At 45.7% G+C, this 26,042-nt stretch overlaps 1 protein-coding gene across 1 annotated transcript; it reads left to right on the top strand.

Annotated features, from left to right (window-relative positions):
• The first annotated feature begins 684 nt into the window (after window positions 1-684).
• adam9a (ADAM metallopeptidase domain 9a) lies at window positions 685-25,965 on the top strand. Its single transcript, XM_084457581.1, is given in 24 exon segments — window positions 685-1,096; window positions 4,578-4,650; window positions 4,652-4,682; window positions 7,681-7,739; window positions 8,623-8,701; window positions 14,168-14,244; window positions 15,133-15,328; window positions 15,437-15,502; window positions 16,511-16,582; window positions 16,787-16,962; window positions 17,382-17,463; window positions 18,506-18,639; window positions 18,737-18,908; window positions 19,252-19,344; window positions 19,545-19,740; window positions 20,090-20,195; window positions 20,284-20,467; window positions 20,634-20,714; window positions 21,119-21,224; window positions 21,383-21,524; window positions 22,236-22,335; window positions 22,671-22,700; window positions 23,432-23,502; window positions 23,969-25,965. Coding segments are annotated over 24 exon segments (2,478 nt in total). The 5' UTR covers window positions 685-1,011; the 3' UTR covers window positions 24,036-25,965.
• Window positions 25,966-26,042: the final 77 nt, after the last annotated feature.

The following is a 26,042-nucleotide window of genomic DNA, read 5'->3' as shown; positions in this document are numbered from 1 at the left end:
CAAGTCAGACATTTTGATGTAGGCCTATGGATTTAGATGTAAATGTCAACAGTCACAACAAGTCAGTAACAAATTCAGCCTACTGTCACCTCTCAAGCTACAGCTTGTTCAAACATGCTACTGTTAGAGAACAAAGACCAAAAGTGAACATATTAGCCTACACCAATTCTCAAATCCCTGCAATGGCTCCCAGTGTGTCAGAGAATTGATTTCAAAATACTGCTGCTCATCCATAAATGACTAATGGTTTAGGACCAAAATGCATCACTGAAATGCTAACAATATGAACAATTAGCTCTCAGGTCATCTGGGACCGGTCTGTTAACTGTCCCCAGAGTCAAAACAAAACACGGAGAAGCAGCATTTAGCTACTGTGCAACAAAAAGCTGGATTAAAGTTACAGAAGATTTAAGACTTGCTAGGCTACTGATTACTTTTAAATTCAGTCCTAAACGTTTAGGTTCACCACTGCTTTAAACTGCAAACCTTGCACTTTTACTTTTGCTAAAGCTGTTTTATTGTATTTGAAAAATGTATTTAAACAGGTTTATATGTGAAGCACACTGAGTTTCACTCGTGTATGTAATGTACTATATTAACGCTGCCTTGCCTACTACGTGACACAAACTGACAAGACGCGCATGCGCTTTATTATTCATTCCAGTCGGGTTCAGTGGATGTTATGGAAGCAGTGCGACCGAGAGCGACTCGTTTGATCCTGAACGATTCGAAAAGATTAGTGAATTAGCATTGTCGTCTATTATAGCCTAAATACGTTGAGCATACGATCCGGATAGATCGGATGTATTGAATGAGGTTGGACACGGTGGTGTAATATTTGCTTCTCGGCGAGTAGCTAGCCTAACAGTTACAGTTGTATGGCGAGGTAGTAATTGTTGGAGTTTTTTTTTAACAGTATGTGGAAAAGGCACTTCCTAAATGCTTGGAAGGCAACGCCTGGATAAGAAGACGTCCTTGTCCCTACATCGATTGTTTGACATTTAGACAAAAATGGGGATGATATTGTTGTCCCATCAGTGTTTTCAAATAATCTGTCTCATCGCTTTACTCTATGGACTCGGCGACTGCAGCGCGGGTGAGTATCTAAACATTCTAACGAGCAGCAGAATGTAGCCGGACCAGCGGCTTCTTTCTCTGCCACTCTGTAGCGAAAGGGGTTCTAGAACTTGGCCAACTCTGCATCCCGCTAGCACTGATTCCAGCACGCCATATAGACTCGTAAGAGTTATTCATATTTACAATGTATCCCTACTAGAAAACTATTTTATTACACCCAATTTACCCCTGCCCCGTCGGTGACATAATATTGATCAAAATCATATTGAACAAATATTTAACCTAGCTGTGTCACAAATTGAGGCTCGAGACAGTGCGATATGAACTCTCTAGTTTCTGTTTTGGCAAGTAGGCTAGAATAAGCCCAGAACATACAGCAACTCATCGACCTGTGCTGTGTGCAGCCTGTGTTTGGCCTCTATTCTCTTGGACATAGCTGTACACACATAAGCAGCTTATTCAATTCTCATGTGGTTTAATGTGGGTAAATACTGATACAGGGTCATTGATTACAGGATTGCCATCATAGAATTGTGTTGATCATGTTTCTTCACAGAAACCTCTTCTGCCATGAATGATCCACAGTTCTCTGAAGTATCACTTCATGTTACCTACTTCCCCCAGTTCCTGATCGAACAAATGCAACCTGTTAGATTGGTTTATTTAGAACAGTGGTTTCTGTGGTTTCTTGGTTGAAATGGTGGTTTATGTGGGTTTAGTGTTAAGCTGAGAGGCAACGTGAGGAGTCGCCCTTTGTGATGTGATGAGAAGTGTGTGGGTGAACTTGGACAAATTAGTAAAGACTGCTCCTGTAGCCTAGTAGATGGACCCATTAATGGTGAAGGTCCCCTGCTCCCATCCCTGGTCTGTGCCTAACAGGGCCTGTTGTGGGGTGTAATGTGGTTATGTAATGGCGAGGCCATTGGCGAGTGTTTTTGAACAGGGATAATGCTCCTACTGTAGTTACTGTGACCTTGTTGTTCCTGGCCTAGATTCAGCCATAGTGGACTAGTCTAGAATATCAGACTCAACATTAGATAAATCAGGTAGCCTGCTCCAGCTCTATGTTGGATCAAGCACATCCGTTAGGTACATCAGAACAATAAAAAGACCAGACCAGTCAGGTCGGCTACACCAGAACATAATGTGACTAATAATGTACATGTTATAACAACCTGTATAGGTACATCAACAATATTAGACCAGACCATTCAGGCTCATCATCAGAACAATAAAAGACAAATCACACACATCAGAACAATATTAGACCTATCACATCCATCAATGTTGGGTTGAGGGGCTAGCCTTTGGGATTTAGGGAGAGAATGTCACTCATAGCAGCTTTTCTGGTATGACACACAAACACACAATATTTTAGACCTAAGTTAACACAGATCCAGAGTTATTCTGGTTCACTAGTCTGTGTTCTAGTTTGGTCTGCTGGTAATTTTCTACAGACTGTCATCTGTCTCTGACAAACCTCAGAGAAATCGTAATGTTATCTCAAGGTCCACTTGAGATAGACCAACGGATGTGATTGGCGTGGTGATATTCAAACGTAAGTGGTCATTGAAATTATAAATTTTAACTTAACATTTATATGCGAATTCTTGAGTACACATAAATATAAAAATGACTAGCTTTGTAAATTACCAAACATTTATCTTATTTTATTTTTTTCTAACCATTTGCCAGTAGGCTACCACTGCCTCCACGGCCCACTTGGAGCTCTGCAGAACACCAGACCACAGCCCACTGGTTGAGAATGGCTGGCTTATCTAGTAGGAGATACAGTTGGCTCCCTACGCTAGTTTCACAGTATTGTGGTCTCTTTTGTCCTGTATTTTATCTAACAGAGAACATGCTGTGTCATGGAGAATGGGGATAGTGGTGAGTCTTAGTTGATAATGGCCTTCTGATCAAGGGCTTCAGTAAGCAGCATGAATGATTAATGCAGCCATGCATGGTCTCTGCAATGCATCCTGGCCTTCCATTAGCGAGGGATATCTCTCATCTCTCTTTGACCTTTCTCTCATGTTGATGATAATTTGTGGATTCTAGACTAGGCTTCAGTATGACATGGCTCTCAAGGATGGGGATGCTACATGCTAGCTATGCCACCGTAATAGATCTGTCTAGTGCATACTACCAGCGAAGCTGTACTCCTATCTGTCTGATCATATTAGCTTGAACAGCAGCATGTCCAGGAGCTCTGCTGCTCACTGTACTGTAGTATGTGTCATACTGTACTGGCAGACGTGGTTCCCAGTGACTGTGTCCTTGGTCAGAGCAGCCTGCTGGAGCTCCAGCTGCACAGCACCATGACAACATGGTCTAGCACTGTCCTCTCATTCAGTAGGAGCACAGTAGAGACCGCCAGGGTAGGAGGAGGAACGGAGGAATATTGTTCAACAAAAATGATGATGGTGATACACTTTGCATTATCTGGCCTATGATTGATTTGATTGATCTGGCCTATGATGGATTGATTTTGTTCTGGCCTGTGATTGATTGATTTTCCACCTTTTCATCTGTTCTTGATGCCTTGTCCAGACATGAATCTAGAATTTAGTCATTCTCTTTCATTCTCTCTCTCTCTCTCTCTCTCTCTCTCTCTCTCTCTCTCTCTCTCTCTCTCTCTCTCTCTCTTTATCTCTCTCTCTCTCTCTCTCTCTCTCTCTCTCTCTCTTGCGCTCTCGCTCTCTCTCTTTCTCTCTCTTTCTCTCTCTCTCTCCCTCCCCCTCCCTCCCTCTCCATGATGAGGCCAGCTCAGGTGAAGAGTGAGAGTGTCATTGTCTCCTGTGTGTTTGGGCAGGACTCACACTTAGGAGGGGTTCCCGGCAGACAGCTGGCAACTGTGAACACTCTATGGCAGCCTGGCAGGCAGCTGGCACTGCCGTACAGTAGGCTTGGCTGAGGGGCAGGCAGGAGAGACTTGGGTGACGTCCCACACCGCCCTAGTAGCGGTGGTGGTGCACAACTCACCAGATTGTCCACTACACCTTGATAGCTGCGCAGGATATCACAGGAGCGCCGTCAGTGTGATTTTTAGAGAACTGAAGATCTTTGCAGCAGGACTGCTTGGCTGTGACCTGGAACACAGCCACTGCTGGGCGGTCGACTTGGCTGCTGGTTAGGTCAGAGAGGCAGGAGGCTGGGTGTTTGGGGAGAGTGCGAGGTCGAGGGAGCGGGGGTGGGGGGAGCTGAGTCAGGGTTTGAAGAGATTGTGTTCCCGAGTGGAGAGGACGCCCTGGCTGCAGTGTGTTGTCTGCTCGTCTGCCCTGACCCCTGACCCATAACCATGCCCCCCTCCCCCAATGAAACAAGTCAGCAGAAGCCAAGCTGCTACCCCTCTGGCCTCAGCAGAAGTGGAACACCTGACTTTGTGGTTTACTGACACCCATGACATCTCTTCTACAATGGCAGTTAGTTAGCTACTGATTTTGTAAACTGCTGGGCACATGAGTTGTGATCTAATACCAGTGTTGTTCCTGTCCCAGGGTCAGCATCGTCACAGCAAACCTCCCAGTTCTCGTCCTATGAGGTGACGGTTCCCAGGAGGATAGGCAAGCACGAGGGACCTGGACACTACAGAGGCTGACCAGGTAAACCATGGCAACACAACCTGAGAACACTGAAACTATTGGGGCTGTGTCTCTCTCCTCAGAAGAAGATGTTGGAGGTCATGACCCTGACAACTAGATCTAGATGCTGGAAGAGGAATTTCCGGGTGATAAAGATCAATGCATCACCACATGACAAGCTATGTTGTGCTAGCAGACTGTAGCCATACTGCTAGCTAGGGATGAGACGGTATGGATTTTTGCATTACGATACTGTACGGTATCTAGTTACAAGGTACGGTTTACGGTATTTCACGGTATAGGCTTTTTTTTTATCGACTAGACACAGGCGTTTGAATAGGCTGAGTTCTAGAGCCCTACAGTGCAACACATGATGGAAAATACACACTATTGTAATTAAGCTCAGTTTATTAATAGCAAGCTTATATTAAATTACAAAATTAACTGTTGCAAGCAACTTGAAATGTGAAGTTTCAGCAGCACATTATTGTGTAATACCGTAAACGTAATACCGTAAACACAGGGAATGTCACGGTTCTAATACCGTGGACATTTTATACCGCGGTTCACGGTTTTACGGTATACCTTCTCATCCCTACTGCTAGCAGAATTCTAGCACATGCTTATGAATTCAATTGCCACATGTAATATGCTTTGGAAAAAACATTTGGAGCATTGCTTTTTAATGGACAATTGGACCCTTGCTTTGATGATAATGATGTTCACTCCTTGCCAAATTATAAATGTAATCCATTATCTTACACATTTTCAGGTTTCCCAGCTCTTATACCCGCCGATAATGAAAGTGGGGAGCGTTATGATCTAGGCGCTAGATTTAGAAGCTTGAACAACCAAACTCTCTTTTTCTCTCTCTTCTCCCATCCCTCCACCCTCTACCAGGAAAGGTTAACAAGGTCATTCACCTGGGCACCACTCTGCCACTTCCGGTGACCTCTTGCCCCGGCCTGCAGTAATGAACCTCAGCTGAGAAATAACAGGCTCCGCTTCCTCTCAGCCACACTGGCACATATTAAAACCAAACATTAGGCTATTCAGCTACGTGTACACTGACCCACCCTCCACATATGGTTATAATTGGTAATATATGTGATGACGTCACAGGCATGTTGTTAGCAGGCAGCTGGAGGAGGTCTGTGTTGTAGAGTCTGGACTGGGGATAGTTTCAGAGCTGTAAATGTATTTGTCTCACATCCGCTCTTCTCTGTCCTGGCCTGTTGGAGCACGCTCTCTCTCTCTCTCTCTCTCTCTCTCTCTCTCTCTCTCTCTCTCTCTCTCTCTCTCTCTCTGTCATTCTCACTCACTCACTCACTCACACACACACACATACTCTCTCTCACACACACACACACACACACACACACACACACACACACACACACACACACACACACACACACACACACACACACACACACACAGACCTCCCGAGGGAGTGGGAGAAATGTGAGAAGTAGTGGAGTGAGTAAGAAAGTATGAGGGTGTGTTCAAACAAAGGGGCTCCTGCTCAGCCAGGGTTTGTATGCAGACTCTGTCTTTGGACGTTGTGCTGTTTATTAACTGGAGCAGTTCACCAGAAACACAAAACATCTAATGAGGTACTTTATGTATGTGGGCATTCCTCAACTGATTATGCAATGAGTGTTACATATTGTACAGTTCAACATGGCTTTTTTTGGCTAGTTGTCTCAGATAAACACAGTCAGGACATCAGTCGGTTAGATAAAGTTTAAAATAAGTTAAATAAGCACTGGTGTCTAGTATCTAGCATGGAGCAATAGGCCAGAGGTCGTTTCTAGACTGGGCCTGTGTGCAGTGACCTCCAGCAGGCCTAGCAGCCCCTCTCCCCAGCAAGTACAGCAGGAAGGAACAGATGGTATAACCAGATGCCCGGGAACCTGCTGATACATTAGCCCCCCCCCCCCCCCTTGCCCCCTACGTGTCCTACCTGCTGGATGGCACAAACAACCCTTTCCTCCTCACCCTGTCATTGAGGGGTGGTCAGTGTCATTCATGCACTGTCGTTCATTGGATCTCAGCCACTCTTCACACTGTAATAAACACCCACCCACCCACCCGCAGGCACACTGATTGAGGTGTGATCGTATCTAGGGGGGCTGCAGCTGCTCTGTTCCTTTATCTTTTGCGTTGTTTGTTCCATTCTATTGTGTTCTTTTGACAGGCCGTCTACTGTCATGGTCAGTCTGGTCTGTTTCTGACTGACCGTAGGCTCTCCTGTCAGTCCTCAGCCCCCTCTTCTGTCCTCCTCTCTCCTGTCCTTCTCTCTCCTGTCCTCTCTCCTGTCCTCTCTCCTGTCCTCCTCTCTCCTGTCCTCCTCTCTCCTGTCCTCCTCTCTCCTGTCCTCCTCTCTCCTGTCCTCTCTTCTGTCCTCCTCTCTCCTGTCCTCCTCTCTTCTGTCCTCCTCTCTTCTGTCCTCCTCTCTCTGTAGCTCCTCAGCCCTTTCCTCTCTCCTCCTCTCTTTTTATCTCTCCTCTGTTCCTCTCCTCTCAGCCCTCCTCTCTCCTGCCTCCTCCTCTTTCCTCTTCTCTCCTGCCTGCTGCCACCATCACTAGAGGGACAGGCAGACAGGCAGACGGGCACAACCAAATCTCTGGTAATCTAGTTGTTGATCAGGTCGTTGTACCCGGGATAAAGGTGTCTAGATTAAAGAAGAGTGCTTTAGAGTGACGTTATTCTTGTCTTGGCATCGCCACTGATGGTGATTAGCCTACTGACTTATACCATTTACTCAGTCAGTTCTTTTAACTTCCATATCTCTTTAATAGTTTTCAAAATCATACATCACACAGCAAATAACTTTTTAGAACTGCTCGCCTGCTATCTACAGTACGTATATGGTGTCTCTAATTATTACCACGCCAGTCCCTACCGACACACCCTTCCATGCAGCTAAGGCTGCAGGTGGGGAGGTTAACTGCAGACTGTCTAGTTCTCTCTTTATGACTGATGGACATTGCTGTGTTTCTATCTGTCTCTCCAGGTGTCCTATGTCATCAGTGCCCTGGGGAAAGAGCATGTCATCATCCTGGAGAAGAATGAGTATGTACCCTCCTCCTCTCCTCCTCTCCTCTCCGTCCTCTCCTCTCCGTCCAGCTCCCCTCCTCTCCTCCTCGGCAGAGCTAACGTGTTCCAGATGTTCTCTGCTCCTCTGGGACCGGCCGAGGCCAGAGACTGTTCTGATGTCATCATCCAGGGACGAAGGCCAGAAACAGTTTGCTCAGAGAGAGGGTTTTTCGAGCAAGTCCCCAGGAACAGCTCTGGGCTGCGAGACATTTTGAGAGCAATGACATTTTATCTTAGTTCCACTTTAGAGGGATAGTTAAGGAGAGTATGGAGAGGGAGAGTGGAGAGACGAGGGATGTTGGAGAGGGAGGGAGAGAAGGAGAGCGTTGGAGAGTCTGAGAGGGATAGAGAGGGACGGAAGCAAAGAGCGTGCCAGGTGACCTGCTGAGCCAGGTAACTCTGAAGAGAAATAGACGCAGTGAGCTCTGCTCCGCTCTCCCTATTCTTACTCTCCTCTCCTCCTCTAAGCTCCTAGGAAGAGGCAGAATAGATGCACAGGCACGGTTGTTTGGTCTCTGTATTGAAGGGTGATTGTTTAAGTAAATGTGTTTCTATATGCTGAGTCCCCAGTTCCTGGATGGAGCCTCAGCTGAAGACACACAGGCTCATAGTCTGGTGGTTGACTGTGCTGTGCGTAAGCACTTGATTCCAACACCAGCCTGTAATCGTCTTCTGGCCCTTTGATGTTGCTTAAGCCTAGCTCCTCTGTGAGAGTCTATGACGTTACTGTATAATATCGACCCTGCTCCTGTGGTGCAAATGTTCGTGTTGTGTTCAGTTCTTGCCTCTTAACTCCTGAAGAATGATGTGACACCATCGTTTTTGTTGTTTGTTGACAATGTTTTTGTTTATTTCACAGGCTGCTCCTTCCGGAGGACTTCACAGTGTACTCTTACACCAAGGATGGCTCTTTAGTCACAACGATACCTCCCATGCAGGTGAGGCTGCTAACACACAGCTTATACCTGCTGTATAAAGGTTCATACTGCCCATCATGGATTATGAACGCTATACACATGTTTGTTCTGGTTTATATATAGAGCACCCATAAAGCACTTTGTTTGTTTGGACTATGTCTATGTAAACAGTATTTGTGAAACATGTTGGACAAGACGAACAACATAACACAAATAGAGCATCTCTCCAACACACACGCCCTCGTGGTCCCACTCCAGCGCTCTCTCAAAGTTAAGACACACTGCCATGTTTCCAGGCTAAGCCAGTGAGCCATTGAAATTAGGTAATTTGTTGATGCACCTGTATTCTATAAAAATCAGTACAGTACAAAGGATCCTTCTGTCTCTTAATCCTGTGCCATGTACACTTGGTGGGCTAAAACAAAGCAGGAATCGGAATCAGATTTATTGTAGCCAAGTAGGTTTCCATCCACTAGGAATTTGTTCTAGACTAGGAACAAAGGGTTGGAGCAGGGCAGGGATCTTGTAATGTTGTCCTGTTAGGACTCAGTGAAAGGCAGATGCTATGGCACTGAAAACAACCGAAGAGAGTGTTTGTTTAAAATGGTAAATGGACTGCATTTATATAGCGCTTTTCCACCTTAGCGGCACTCAAAGCGCTTTACAATGGCCTCTCATTCACCCATTCACACACACATTCACACACCAATGGCGGCAGCTGCCATGCAAGGCGCTAAACCTGCTCATTGGGAGCAATTTGGGGTAAAGTGTCTTGCTCAAGGACACTTCGACATGTGGACAGTCGGAGCTGGGATTCGAACAATGACCCTTCGGTCACTGAACGACCCGCTCTACCAACTGAGCTACAGCCGCCCTGTTTAGTGCTGCTACTTATTATATTGTTAGGCTGCTGCACTGTAGCTGTGTGTCACTGGGGTGTGTGCTGCTGTGTGCTGGGGCTCAGGACCCTAGGAGGAGGAACGATGAGAAAAGGTGGTTTTTGCTGCCTCCTTCAAGTCTCCTTCAAGCCTTTGTGTGTGGGAAGTGGTCAGTCTGAGTGTGTAGCTGTAGAACAGCATTCTCTCCTGTGGTAACCCATTAGAATAGGCTTGATTAGTAGAATTATAAAAGATGTTAGAAGAATGTGACCTTATTATCTCCTGCCCTTCCTCTGTGGTTGGTAGAGTTTAACAGCCAGATATAGCCTACTGTCAGACTGGGACAAGACACACACCTGCCCGCACGCGTGTGTGCGTGTGTGCGTGTGTGTGTGTGTGTGTGTGTGTGTGTGTGTGTGTGTGTGTGTGTGTGTGTGTGTGCGTGTGCGTGTGCGTGTGCGTGGGTGTGTGTGTGTGTGCGTGTGTGCGTGGGTGTGGGTGTGGGTGTTTAGGCCCCTATGAAGGCAGTCTGGAGAGGGGTTGTCCTGTAACTTGGCAGTGTTCCCTCAAGTCAGTACAAACCAAAATGTCCCAGCTTGTGCATGAACATCTGTTGCGCTCTTAGAACGTACTGGCTGGGTCACAAACTGCTCTGATGGAGCTGAAATGACTGCTAGTAAATTGGAGCTTATTGGGGATTTGTTTTTACGTTGATGGGAGAGGTGTGGGCTTGCAGAATGTCATGCAGGGTTAATGATGTGAAAAAGATTTGATTATTGTAAGAATTAGATCTTAGTATTCTATCATATCTTCTCAGCATCCTAGTTTTGTAGTGTCTCTAAACAAAAATGATTTGAAATGATTGGATTATTCTACCATTAGATGAATTGTCTTTTAACAAGGACTTGGCCCTGTGAAGCCTGTCTGTGTGCGTCTGAAAGCAAACAAAATTCAGAATTCTGTGCCACTCCTGTTTGTTTATTTCCCATACTTTCTCCCAGGACATGAAATATGAAGACCATTTCCCTAACCCAGTCCCCAGTGTTTAGTAAGCACATTGATATTTCCTGTACATCCATCTTCCTCTGTGTGTGTGTACAGTGTGTTGACTTTTCCTTTGCCAAGAGGAACGTCAGCTGCTAGGCCAGGCTGCAGAACAAGTCAAGTGTGAGGCAAGGCTGATGGAATTGCCAGAACAGAAACATTAGAGGCTTTCGTATCAGGGTTTCGGTTTCTCACCTCCATCTCTTACCTGACTATTATGGATGTGTGAGCTCTAGCCCCATTAGGTCAGCATAAAGTGATGTGCGAGGACTTCTCTCTGTCTCTGTCTGGTTATTTTATCAACGCTGTCAGATCCTGGCTTCCCAGCATGCCTTCCATAGCAGACGTCTGGGCATCTCGCGGCTGATGTAGTCAGAGCCTGGTTCTTCAGTTCCACAGAAGCAGCCAAACCCTCAGTGGGGCGTGGTAGAGAAGTGGAGCACGGGGCCATGAGTCACATAGGAAAAGCGTTGCTGTCTTTGCGTGTCTACTCATGAGTTAGTCAGATGCAGTTTGATGCTGACTTCGTTACAGGAATGTTTTATTGTTATTTATTAAAACATAGTTTGGACAATCTCCCTAACCATTCCTTAGTTCTCTCTCTCTTTCTCTGTCTCTCCCTAACCCACCTTTCTGTCTCGCCACCACTTCTTGTCCTTTCAGATTCAGAGTTTATTCGTCACATACATAATACAAAGTAGTGAAATGTAACAGTCGGCTCCATAGTAGATATACACACACAACAAATCTGACACAACAACAGACAAAAGAAATAGCAGACAGAAACAATATACATTCATGATGTCAGAAGGTTATTTCAGTTAAAAATAAATATAAAGTGCTGTTACTCGGAGAACAAAAAGTGCTTAGTCAGTGCCATTTAGGTACCGGACTGCCTGGGGGAAGAAACTCTTCCTGAGTCTCTCTGTTTTAGCCATCAGTGAACGGTATGTCTTCCCTTAGCTGAGCAGAGAGAACAGTCCACTGCTTGGGTGACTGGAGTCTCTCAGGATTCTGCTTGCCTTGGTCTTGCACCGCTTGGTATAGATGGCGTCGAGGTTAGGGAGTTGCCCCCCTAAGGTACGTTCAGCTGAACGCACCACTCTCTGCAGAGCCTTACGGCCCTGCACGCTGGTGTAACCATACCAAGCGGTGATGTTCCCAGTCAGAACGCTCTCGATGGTGCAAGAATAGAAGCTCAGTAGGACTTGTGGTGATGCTCCTTCTGTCACTTCCTCTCCTCCCTTTCTCGCTTTCGCTTCCCTCCTTTCTTCTCCTCCTCTACCACAGTAGTAGGATCAGATCCCTAGACCTCTCTATCCGTTTCGTGACAAAACATGCACAGTCAGCTATCCCAGAATGCCTCTTCTGCTGGCATCCCCGCCGTGTGTCAGCAGAGGACAGGGAGGGCGGAGGAGGTTGGCAGGAGGGAGGGGGGAGGGGGGGGGGGGCAGGGGGCAGTTCTGTCTCAAGACTGGCGGAGTGAGCGTCTGATCTCAGTGTCATGCCTGGAGAGGCGACCTTGCCCTGGAGCCTGTTGTCATGGCGATAGACATCTGAGGTCATCGGGCTCTCCGTTATCCTCCCCATATAATCTCATAACCTGCTCCTCTTCGTCCTGCGCTCTTTTCTGCCACTAGAGTGCGTCTTGCTATGGTTTCCTCTTCACCCCATGGGAGAGACCCAACTCGTCCAGCTCAGACATCACTGTTCACGCCTGTGTTGTTTTTGGACTGGCCTCTCTTGCGCTTCCCATTCGGCGTCTAGCTAGGAACCGTCCGATACATTACGACTTTCGGACAGGGTTAACCTCGTAACCCAGTTCCCTGTGCATAGTGGTGGTGAGCTGTGTTGCATGGGGAGGAGCCAGGCTGCTGCTGGGAAAGAGAGGGAGGAGGAGAGGAAGTGAAGAGACTGATAAGACTAAGGGCTGGGAAAGCAGTGCTCACCAACACACACACACACACACACACACACAGCCACACACACATACTGGACACACAAGCATTCTCAAACATGTATGTACATTACACACACACACACACACACACACACACATCCAGCCACACACACATACTGGACACACAAGCATTCTCACACATATGTATGTACATTACACACACACACACACACACACACACACACACACACACACACACACACACACAGGCACTGCCACACATACATACTGGACACACAATCTCACACTCATACAGACACACACACACACACACACACACACTTCACTCATAACAGGATGTCCTTTATAAGATCCCGTGGGAGCTGTAGAGGAAGAGTGTGTGTGACTCCAGCTCTGGTTAGAGGCAGTGAAGAGGCTGAGCTCAGAGATCTGCTTCTCCCTGTCAGCAAACAACCTTCCTGGACGCGTGACTGACCGGCTGTGATACCACACCACAGCTCTACTGCCACTGGAAGCACGCGTACGGACGCACACACACACACACACACACACACACACACACACACACACACACACACACACACACACATGCTGTCACTCTGCCTGTCCTATCCCAAAACAGGGATTCAGTGTCAAGTCTTGTTATGTCACCAGCTCTCTGGGGGAGAGTAGAGCTTCATAAATACAGTCAGTTAAATATTGTCTTCATTAGCAGATAACAGGATCACAGACCCAGCAGAGTTCGCAGTCAGGTCATGTGTGTGCGTGCGTGCGTGTGTGTGCGTGTGTGTGTGTATCATGCAGCTGACAAGGTTTTGCTCTTAGCCGTCTCGGGCACCTTGGACTTTGAAATTTGAGGCTAAAAAAAGCAGGTGATTTTTTGCACCCATGCTAGTGTTCAAATAGCTCAGATTGAATGAATCTCATGAAATGAAAATATGATTTGGAGGATACAAGCATTAATTGTTGGTACAGTATGTGTACGTGCCTGTGCACGCGGGCTCATGTGTGCGCCTGCATGTCTAATTGCTGTGTGGAGCAGCTGGGATCTTCTGGGTAAATGAGTCTTCCTGCACCCCCTGGCCCTGTCCCCGCCACCCCCAGCCAGGCCCTCTGCCAGGGAGAGAGGAGGCCTGTGGCCAGGCAGACAGATCTAACCGGCCCTCAAGATTTAGATATTTATAGACCAGAGGAGTTAATCTGTGAGAGTAGGCAAGGTGTCGTTGCCTTAATGAGCAGGTAGGCCTATTGCAGGACTGGGTTTTACTTTTACTTTAGAACAGATCAACACGTGCTCCTATAGTTGTCTGCTAATTCTCTTACATGTGATGGAGAGAGGCTGTGGGGCCAACTCCATTAGGTTCCGCTGTTGTTAGAGAGTCCTGACTCTGCCAGGAGTGCTTGAAGGGCTGTCCCAACAGTTAAAGGGATAGGCCTCAAGAGTTAAAGGAGTAGGCCTCAACAGTTAAAGGGATAGGCCTAGCAGTTACAAGGACAGAAAAAGAGTTGTGCAGCTTGGTAGAGGCCTGCACTACACAGACTTGTTTGTCTCTTTCCATTAGATGTATCTTATTGACAGTGAATATGTACACTCACTCCTCCTTTTCCAAACCAGTGTCTAATGTTTTCTTGCCTCTGTTCCAGGACCACTGTCATTACCGTGGTTATGTCCAGGACATGACGGGCTCCTCTGTAGCCATGAGCATCTGCCATGGGCTCAGGTACAGTAGGACACATCTATTCTCCAGACCCTAACCCTTCTGTAGCTAAGCCCTGTGGTATGTTATGAGTTTTGAAAAGAGTTTGAATTTGAAAAGTATTCTATCTTTGTTCATTCATTCAAACCACTATTTAAAACACAGAAATCCATTGAGGAGGACCCTCATTTTCAATGACGTCAGGTATACAAATACATTAAATATACAGTCAATAAATAAACCAGTCAGAATAGAATACAATCTTAAAAATAAAAAAAACAACAACGGTCAAAAATAAAATCAACCAAAGCAATTACAAATAGAGGCTCAACAGAGATGGATGTGAGGCGAGACATCGTAAATAATTTAGTTCAGCTCCTTTCTCTTTCTTTCACTCCCTCTCCCTCTCCCTCTGCACTCTACTACAGTGTGAGTGGTCCCTCCCTGCTCTGTGTCTTTTCTCAAGGACAGTGAATTTCCTATTAATAGGTGCTCTGTCCAGCATAGCCACTCGTGACTCAGAGCAGAGCAGGGCCTGAGGATGGGTCTGTTGAACAACACCCCCGCGCAAGTGGTGATGATGGTATCCGGTTATTAGTGGGCTCAGTTTGCACATCACTGTGTAAAACGGCTCATGACCTGTATGTGGTTCTCTCTCCATCTCACACGTCATACGATGCGCTGTCTGTCCTTCACAAGATGGATGCACCCTACGCGTCGCTTGCTGTACATACACGCACACACACCAATACCAACGGCGTCATGCGCATGCTCCACACATTACACGCTTGTTCTGTCCGGGTAGTTGTTCACACCAGTATAGAGAAAAATGCGCTGAATTCTGTGGATGGATGTGAAATTTTCCCAGCGGAAGCGACAGTCATATCTGACGTGCGTGTGCGTGTTCTACAGGGGGGTGCTACACATGGACAACTCCAGCTATGGGATCGAGCCACTGGAATCCTCCTCAGACAATCAGCACCTGTTCTACCGGCTGGAGGATGTGAAGTCACAACCACTGGTGTGTGGCGTGCCCCACACTGAGCATGCTCACACTGAGGAACACACCCACTCTGATATACACAAGACCATCAGCCACCATCTGAGGGTGAGTGACCACACACACACACACACACACACACACACACAGACACAATAACAAGTCATAAAACATAATGTCACTCCTGTGTGTGTGTGTGTGTGTTTTTGGTTACAGAGGAAGCGCGCTGTGCTCCACCAGACTCACTATGTGGAGCTGCTTCTGGTGGTGGACAACGAGAGGGTGAGGAAAGCTACACTACACTGCTACATCACCACTACAACACTCCTACATTATCACTACATCACTACATCACCACTACAACACTACTACTGTACATTACCACTACATCACCGCTACAACACTACTATATCAGAACTACATCACCACTACAACACTACTACTGTACATCACCACTACAACACTACATCACCGCTACAACACTACTACATTACCACTACATCACTACAACACCACTACAACACTACTGTATCACAACTACATCACAACTACATTACCACTACAACACTACTACATCACCACTACAAGACTACGAGATCACAACTACATCACCACTACAACACTACTACATCACCACTACAACACTACGAGATCACTACTACAACACTACTACATCACCACTACAACACTACTACATCACTACTACAACACTACTACATCACCACTACAACACTACAACATCAACACTACAACACTACTAGATCACAACTACAGTACAACACTACTACATCACTACTACATAAACACTGCTACATCACCACTACAACACTACTACATCATCACTACTACATCATCACTACATCACTACTACAACACTACTACATCACCACTACAACACTATTACATCAACACTACTAGATCATAACTACAAAACTCCATCAGAGCTACAACACAAATACAACATGAACACAACTACATTGCTACTACATCATCACTACATCACAACACTACATCACTACACTACTACTAAACTAACACTACACTACTACACCACTGCAGTTGCATATCATATTATTCTGTCAATGTAAGACCCAATATGTCTTCCTCCCCCATACAGTTTGTTACACTCCAGCCTTTTAGATTATGTTCTCATAAACTAAGGTCCCAGATCATGTAACGCCATAGTTAAGACTACAACTAGCCCCTAACACTAGGGCATCCTACCAACCCTCTCTCTGTCTCATTCTTTTTCTGCTCTCCTTTAAAACTCTCTTTCTCTCCCTCTCCCAGTTCATTTATATGCACAAGAATGAGACTGCTGTGAGAGAAGAGATGGTCCACCTGGCCAATTTCATAGACAGTGTAAGTCCTCACAGAACACTTTTCAGACTGCTGCAGAGCTTCAGATCAGTCATATCTTCCGCATTTTACAGTGTTGTACATCTCTCTGTCCATCTCCATCTTCTTTCTCTTCTCTCTCTCTCTCTCCTCTCTTCTTTCTCCTCTCTTTCTCTCTCACCGCCCCTCTCTGTCTCCCGCGCTGCATCTGTCTCTGCACCATATCAGATGTATGTGGAGTTGAATGTGAGGATCGTGCTGGTGGGTCTGGAGATCTGGGCCCATCAAAACCCCATCAGTACCGAGGGAAGTGCTGGGGAGGTACTGACCCGCTTCACCCAGTGGAGAGAGAAGGAGCTGGTACCACGCAGACGACACGACAGTGCCCAGCTCATCCTGTTATGGTGCGTTCGTTTGTGGTCGGAGGTGGCAAGTCGCAAGTAGCAAAATACCTACCTCCGACCTGTGTGCATTCGAGCTATATACCATTATATCACAGTTACCTAGTTATATCTAGTGCATTCGAGCAACTGGGGGCTGAGAAACATATCCGAATTTGCGACGAGGAAGTGCGAGTTCATGCAGTGTTTTATTTAATCATTCCTAGTAGCAAGTCGCAATTTGCCACCTCCCAGTTATAAACGAATGCACCATTAGTACTGCAGAACACACACTCACAAACCTGTACATAGATGCATACACACACCTATACAGTATAACACAACACCTTTATAGAACACATCCACACACCTGCAGAGAACCCTTGGTCTGTTCTCATAGTCTCTGTGTGTGTGTGTGCGTGTGCGTGTACATATGCGTGCAGGAAAAAGAGTTTTGGAGGGACTGCGGGAATGGCCTTTGTGGGTACAGTCTGCTCACGGAGTCATGGAGGCGGGATCAATGCGGTATGCTACTTCCTGTTCCTCTTCTTCTCCCACACTCTCCTCTCCGACTCCTCAGGTTCTCTGACTATTTAGGTCCTTCTACTTAGCAGTTCCTCATTTGATAGGCATGTTCTCTATAAAAGACATTGACCGTCTGTTGTGTTCAAGTAAAAAAAAAAAAAACATGCTCATGCATGATGAATTGTCCTTACATGAAGAAAGGTATGTTCTCAGTGGCCCTCATTTACTAAGCGATCGTAGGACAGAAAACTGGACTTACAGTCATTTCCAGGCCAAGTTCGGCATTTATTAATTTGGACTTGAGCGGAGACTGCGACCAAATCTCACGTCAAGTCTCAGCACATGTACGTAAGTTTGAGACTATTAACCTGACGCGCACCAGTTTCTTTAGGCCTTCTGGTTGAAATAGGATATTTCACATTCACATTCAGTTAGCTCTAATTTGAGATTTTGTTACTTTGTAATTTATTGTCACAATAATATTATTTTCTGTATGGAAAGTAAAATAAAGTTTTATTATTATTATTATTATTATTATAAATCCTCAAAATTGACAGCAATGTGCAATGGTTTTCAGATAGGCTACAAAATTAAACAAGGAAGTTGCCCAGCTCGCATGCTGTCTGATTGTGTGAATTGACATGGGTAAACTATCCCTTAAAATAACATTGTAAAATGTGGGATGGTTTTCCGGGATCTGTCCATGAAGAGTGTAGAGTTGTTATTGGACGAGAGCCAGAGAAACTTCTAGTTTTGGCCATATTTAGTATCTTCATGCTATGAACTACAGGGGCCAGAATATGTAGGGCGTGATATTTAAATGATGATTGTTTTTATCCGCACCGTCCGATCATTCGTACGATGGAATTGACGGCATACGAATGTTTGATAGATCATAGTCAGATCTGCGCTCCTTTGATAAATGAGGGCCATTGTCTTCAATGTTTATAACTGCACTAGGCTCCAGCCTGTTTATTAACCAGGTTTGTCAACAACTGGTGGTTGATGGTTAGTAAACAAGTGTTATTGTTTGTTGTCCCAGTTCACCAACAACAACATCCCATCGTTTGCGTCCATCGTGGCCCACGAGCTGGGCCACAACCTGGGCATGAACCACGATGACGGGCGCGACTGCCAATGTGGAGTCACCTCCTGTATCATGAACTCTGGAGCCACGTGAGTACACATACATATTAAATTGCACATACACCACACAAACACACACACACACACACACACACACTGGTGCTAAACCCCTTCCACCCTCCACCAGTGGGTCCCGTAACTTCAGCAGCTGCAGTGCTGATGACTTTGAGAAGATGATTCTGAACACCGGAGGAAACTGTCTGCTCAACATCCCACGGCCTGACGAGGCCTATAGCGCCCCCTTTTGTGGCAACAAGCTGGTGGACGTAGGAGAGGAGTGTGACTGTGGATCAGACAAGGTCAGAGCCTATGAGACACCATGAAACTATGAAGGAAATGTCCAGATCTCCACCTCTATTTCCATATCCAACATACAGGCTGTTTATGATGCTGTGTTCTACACTGACCGTCCAGTGTTGCCTGTGTCTGTCTGTCTGTCTGTCTGTCTGTCTGTCTGTCTGTCTGTCTGTCTGTCTGTCTGTCTGTCTGTCTGTCTGTCTGTCTGTCTGTCTGTCTGTCTGTCTGTCTGTCTGTCTGTCTGTCTGCCTGCCTGCCTGCCTGCCTGCCTGCCTGCCTGCCTGCCTGCCTGCCTGCCTGCCTGCCTGCCTGTCTGTCTGTCTGTCTGTCTGTCTGCCTGTCTAGGAGTGCGAGAAGGACCCGTGCTGTGAGGCCAAGACCTGCAGGCTGAAGACTGGGGCTCAGTGTGCCTTCGGAGTCTGCTGCAAGAACTGCCAGGTGACCTAGCAGCAAACTGATATGACCAATTCAGTGAAGGATTAGACGGTTACACTCAGACAAAATGTAGAAGAAGTAGAAACTGCTGGGAAAGACAAGTACAATTTGTTTACCTGAATATTTCTCTCTCTCTCTCATTCTTCTCTCTCTCTCTCTCTCTCTCTCTCTCTCTCTCTCTCTCTCTCCTACGTCTTCTTCAGTTCCTGCCTGGAGGGTCGGTGTGCAGAGACAGTAATGATGAGTGTGACCTGACAGAGTACTGCAACGGCTCCTCACCCCTCTGTCAGGGCGACGTCTTCAAGCAGAATGGCCACCCCTGTCGAAACCAGCAGGCCTACTGCTACAACGGCAAGTGCCAGCACTACGACGGACAGTGCCAGGCCATCTTCGGACCCAGTAGGTTCTACTGTGTTTTTATTCTATTCCACTCTACTCTATTCTGCTCACTCAACTCTACTTTATTGTATTCTACTACTTCTCCCTTGAGCAGTTTCAAATCTACCTGACTTGCTAATGGGGGCCCTCCTGTGGTAATGAAGGTGTCACTGCAGCTGAGAAATAATCTGTTCTTTAACCTTTGTTTGGTAGAGGGCAGCTATGTATTTCATTGATGCCTTAACACTAGAATACATATTGTTCTATCGATTCACCATATAGCCAACTCAGACAGACCCATCTCTCCTTTCTTTCTTTCTTTCTTTCCTTCTTTCTTTCTCTCTCTCTCTTTTTTTCTCTCTCTCCTCAGAGGCCAAGGCAGCTCCAGAGATCTGTTTTCAAGATGTCAACTCTAAAGGAGATCGCTTTGGGAATTGTGGCTATCATAATTATGGCTACAAGAAGTGTGAGAGAAGGTACCATAATAAGAGATGCTGTCTGCAACCTGTATCTTTTCCTATTCTCATGGCCAAGAGTGTGTAAGTAAATTGTGTGCGTGTCTAGGAATGCCATGTGCGGGAAGCTGCAGTGTTCCAACGTGCAGTCAGTGACTGTGTTCGGCATCGAACCCTCCATCATCCAGACACCCATTGCTGGGACCAAGTGCTGGGGCGTCGACTTCCTGCTGGGCTCCGACGTGCCAGACCCTGGCATGGTCAATGAGGGCACCAAGTGTGGAGACAATAAGGTGTCTAATGCTGTCCCCTGACCCAAAGCCTAACTCATACCCTGACCCAAGCTCAGCATAATCATTAGTAAAGTTAATCCTTGACTGATTCTGAGTCCCAAATCTGCCCCCAGACATGGTGTAAATGTAGAGGGTGCTAAACTGTGACTTTCCTTCCTGTCTGTAGGTGTGTTTGAACTTCGACTGCAGTAGTGCTGATGTTCTCAACTACGACTGTGATGTTGAGAAGAAATGCCACAGCCATGGGGTAGGTCTAATAGATAGATATATGTTTATATAGACTAGGGTAGGTCTCATAGATATGTTCATATAGACTAGGGTAGGTCTCATAGATATATGTTCATATAGACCAGGGTAGGTCTCAACGGTCTTGAGCCACCAGAACAGCTTCAATGCGCCGTGGCATAGATGATACAACTCTCCTGAACACTACTGGAGGGATGATAAACGGTGTTAGGTGTTTTGACACATATAGACCAGGGGTAGATCTCAAATCTCAGATTCTAGCATCTCTATTTCTATATGAGAGGGTTCTCCCAGGGGTTCACATGTGTGTCTCTGTCTGTCTGTCTGTCTGTCTGTCTCTCTCTCTCTCTCTCTCTCTCTCTCTCTCTCTCTCCTCTGTGTCCTTCTCTTACTGTCACTCCCCAGATGTGTAACAACAATAAGAACTGTCACTGTGATGACGGCTGGGCCCCGCCCTACTGTGAGGTCAAAGGTTACGGCGGCAGCATTGACAGCGGCCCCACCTGGAACGGTGAGTCAGCAGCAGGCAGGGTCTCCCAGGGAGGACTCCAGGGGCACATTCTGATCCTGACTTTTGATTTCCAAGAGTTTCTGTTATGCTGCCGGTGACTAAATAAATGTCCCTTGAAGATTAATAAAGTATTCATTCATAACCCCCCCCCCTTCCAGACAAGGACACGTCAATGAGGACTGGCCTGCTTGTCTTCTTCTTCTTGGTTCTTCCTCTCCTGGTGCTTGGTGTCTTCATCTTCCTCAGAAGGAACGAGCTGCAGAGACGCTTCACCAGGAGGAAGAGGTCACAGGGCTACGAGTGAGTAGGAAACATGCTGCTCTATTCTATGAAAGTCACATGTTAGATAACCACAACTTTATAGTCCTATTCTATGAAAGTCACATGTTAGATAACCACAACTTTATAGTCATTTGTGTTGTGTCCTGTCTTGTTATTATTATCAGAATCAGTTTTATTGTCCAGGTAGTTTTACACATTATGTTTACTGACACTGTAGAAGATTTTTAACTGATCTAGTCAAAAAGGATTTGCCAAGATTCGCTCAAACAGGTTAAGTCTGGTTTATAGAGAAAACATACGAGCGCAAGGACTTCAGGACAACGCACGTGAGTGGTTTATCCAAGTGAAGTGCCCCAGTCTGGTCTTGCGCTGCCTTATATTCAAGCAATACACAGGTATGGCGCTTCCAGGATGTGATTGGCTAACCCATTGTACACGTCATATTAAATGGCAGGCGTCATCAACAGTGGTGGAGAATACAGACACGTGACAGAAGAAAAAGGCGGTAATTCTTGCAGGGACAATGGGACAAAGGATGGTTATTCTGGAGTAGACAACGTCTAGGTGTGTTGACCTCCTGGAGGTCATCCTGTCATGAATTAGATTAGCACAGCTATGTGAAAGGTTGAGGGAGGTGGTGAATTACAACGGAGGTGATGAAACTACAATTTCTATGACAACACTTCCCTGCTCCAAATGGAAATGCTTGCTGCCTCCTCCTATCTGCAGGGCTAACAGTCAACCCCCAGCCAATCCCAGTAGAGGCCCTCCTCCCAGAGGAAACCCCCCTCCCAGGGGTGGCAACTCTAACAGCATCGTCAAAGACGGGGTGAGGTTCCACACTGGCTTCATAACAAATACACACACCATGTGCATGTGTAGTCTTAGGAACAGCTAACCTTAACCAGAGATAGGTGTTTAACCCAGAGCTGACCAAACTAAAACTAGTAAACATCCCTTTGCTGTGCCTCATCTCTTTAGCTGACTGCTTTGACTTACAAATATCAAATTAATGTTCCAAGTAGTTTGATGATGACAAACCAAAGACTATTCCCTAAATAAGAGTTGCAATTGTGTATAGACCTACCCTGGGTTTAGTAGTGTTCAGTAGTGTGTAGGAATAATCAGTAGTGACCAGGCTCCTTCTTCTCTCCCCATGTGAAGCATCAAGCCCAGTTGCTACCACCTGCAGAGGTAAACACACCTCTCCATCTCTCTGCCCAATGTCTCTCTCCCTACCCAAGTTGTCTGGTCTCTATCTCTGTACTCTGGTTCAATGGGGTCTCGCTGCTATTCTCACTGCTGCCACTCTGAATCTCCCCTGCTCTCTGGCTATCCAGCTACTGTATCAGCTTGGCTCTGTTCAATAAGCCAGCAGGGGAGTATTTTGATTGGCTGCTTTAGGGCTGCAGGGTGCATGCTGTCCTAACCTCTCCTCACTAACCTGCTACTTACCAAGGTTCCATAACCATGACCTAACTCAAACTTTGGGTGTATTTGTTGTGACGTCTGTTGCACCATCTCAGCCCTTTCTCTGTACTCTTCACAGTGACCCCCTCCTCTTCCTCTGTAAGAATAAATGGAGCTCTTGTTCTCCTTCTTTTTTTTTTTTTACAAACTCATTGGCGGGGTTGCTGATGTTGTTGTGTATGGATTGACCATTACCCACCAACACTTGAAATCACCACTTTCACTGCTGTTCCAGTCAGCAGACATTATGATGACCATGAAAGTGGAATTGATTTAATATGTCCTGCCCACAGTAGCATCACCATAGGTCCATCACCAGGTCAGTTTTGAAAACTGCTTTGGATGATATTTCCACATCATGGTGGTTCAGGGGTGGTATCATATGATAGGTCTCAAGTGATTATTTTGCGCTGAGAGCAAATGACTCAAATAACAATCATTGTTGTTATTTACAGGTTGTTCAGACAAGCAGGACCGGCTCAGTACCATCCTACGCTGTCAGGCCTCCTCCTCCTCCATTTCTAGGGTAAGGAAGGACAGAACTTTCTTACACTACTCACTTGGTCAGTCTCTCTGACTCTGATTAGGCCTAGTCTGGGACTATGGAACATTATATATAAATATATAATATTTATATATATGTATATAAATATTATATATAAATATATAATATTTATATATATGTATATAAATATGTATATGTGTTCACGGCTAAGAGGTTCAAATTAAAAATTGGCATTCAAAAATTAAAAAGATTGGGCCACAAAGTTCAAGTGCTTATAGTTTTGTACAACAATAATCTAGGGACATTAAACTCACTGAACACGCAGATGCCATCGGGAACCGAACATTCTCAAAACATTGCCGTGTAACCTAGGCCTAGGATTAGCCCTAATCTACAGTGGGTCCAGGAAACAACTACTACTGCATGATATTCTATACTGTTGTAATGTATAAACCTCTTCTCTCTGACTGTATCTGTCTTCCAAAAGGAGACCATCAGCACCTGCTGGATCACAACTCGTGCCTCAAAGACCTGCCCCCCCGCCTCCTAAGTAAACAATGGGGTATGGGAGACGATCAGGTGGGGGTGATAATCCCGCTCCCACCCCCAAAACTCCCATTTGCCCTCCTCACCCCACACAGCTATAAAACAGCAGTCCACCAAAACCCTGACGACATTTGCAATCTCTTGACTACTTGCAGTCTCTTGATCTCCTGCAATACTGAGATGAACCCTAACGATCCCTTGCAAACTCTTACGATTCATAATGAACCCTGAGGTAATCCTGATGAACTGTGTTACTGAGCTGGACCAGTGTCTGCTCTGCCTACCAGGTGACTTGAGCAGGAAGCAGAGCTGCTGTCCGGCCTCCGTAGGACCACTGCTGCAGACGCACTTCCTCCTCACCTCTCCTCTCTCTCTCCCTCCCGACCTCTTCAAGTACTGTCATAGGAATGTAACCCTGAGCTCCACGTCTCAGCCAGGGCAGGTACAGGACGGTCTGGCTGTAGGCATGTCTCAATGAGAGTGGCGTCTGTAGATATGGCCGGTGGTTGTGGTGGGAATGCCCTTCCTGTGCACAAACCACTCTACTATCATTTATAGTAATTTAGTCCTTCAACACAGTTTGGACTGCCTGAGGCGTAGCTACTGTATTTGTGTGACATGTTGATTTATTTGATCAAATTCACTCAATGAATGGTAAAAAAACAAAACAGAAACCACTGGATAACCCTCAGATATCAAACACATGCCCACTATGTTAACTTAGTTTTTTCTAATTTCTGCATTTGAGTGCAGTAGGCCTACTCTAAGAGTTTGAGTTTGATCGCTATACACAAAGTGTGCAATACAAGAGGACATTAAAGGTTGCCGTGACAACCTTAAGCTGCCCCTCACCTTACCGTAGATATGTCTGGAATCATCTGTATTTCTGTCTTCAGGTAGACAACCCGCGGTAGTCTTACCCACTTATTGGATGGAGAAAAGACCTGGATCTTTCCATAAACAAATGATTTAGAGTTTCTGACACAATCAATAGCTAATAGCTTATCCCAATGTTACAGTTTTTGTATCCAACTGATTGTATAGGAGACGGTTGGTTTGTCTTGTATGCCAATGAACCATTACCCAAGTAGGTAATGCAAAAGTATAAAATCAATTCCACTTATTTAATGTCTGTTTTTAATGATATGTGATACTTTTTGTGTATCTACATTTGTTTGAAATGTGGTTTGGCGTATCCTTGATTTCTTTGAGAAAAATGTATATTACCCCCAAACAAGTACATATATTTCTCCTATAAAGGGCTACAAAACACCATGTGATCCTGATGGTAAGATGCCATATTCATACTGTTGGGAATCAGACATTGCCAAAAGCAATGATAGCTGGCGAGACCATTACTGTCGTATGGGATTCAGGTTGTGGTGTGACATGTTGACCTCCCACTAAGGTCATACCTCTGAGAAAGATGTGCTTTTGTCTCAGAACGGCCAGTGCCTCTCTATACACCCTGATTGGGAACATCTGGTTCCACAGCAATATGGCAATATTTCACTGAATGATCCTTGATGGTGGATATAACAACAGTCAGCTTCCACTGCAAACACAAACTTCTTCTTGAACATTCTTTGCCAGGTGCCATATACATTAGACTACGTGCTGAGGAAGAGTTGGGCAAATGTGTTTTGGATCATGTACATAGGACTGTTTGGTTTTATGTTTCACATTAGATGTTTGCAGAATGTTGTGTTAACAGTAAATGTATAATATATCATCAGTGTTTTATAATGGATGGATTGAATCGGTTGGCCTGATTGCACTGCTTTCCCCCCATCCTCAAGGTTCTCTGTAGGAAGATAGTGTTGTAATAGAGCCTCAGTTGTGAAATATAGCTGAATGACACTTTGGTCTTCAATGAGACTTGGCTGCTCTAATAGAAATACATGGTGGCGACGATTTTGGTTATTGCATATGAAATAAATGAAATCCACTTACCCACTTATAGCCTTTACTTTCGTTGGTGTTTGTTTGACAATAAATTACATATCTAGCTAAAA

This window comes from Borostomias antarcticus (assembly GCF_949987555.1).
Source record: "Borostomias antarcticus genome assembly, chromosome: 23".
NCBI classification, from domain to species: domain Eukaryota; kingdom Metazoa; phylum Chordata; class Actinopteri; order Stomiiformes; family Stomiidae; genus Borostomias; species Borostomias antarcticus.
Note: the sequence above shows the minus strand (reverse complement) of the source record. Positions and strands in the feature narration are given on the sequence as shown.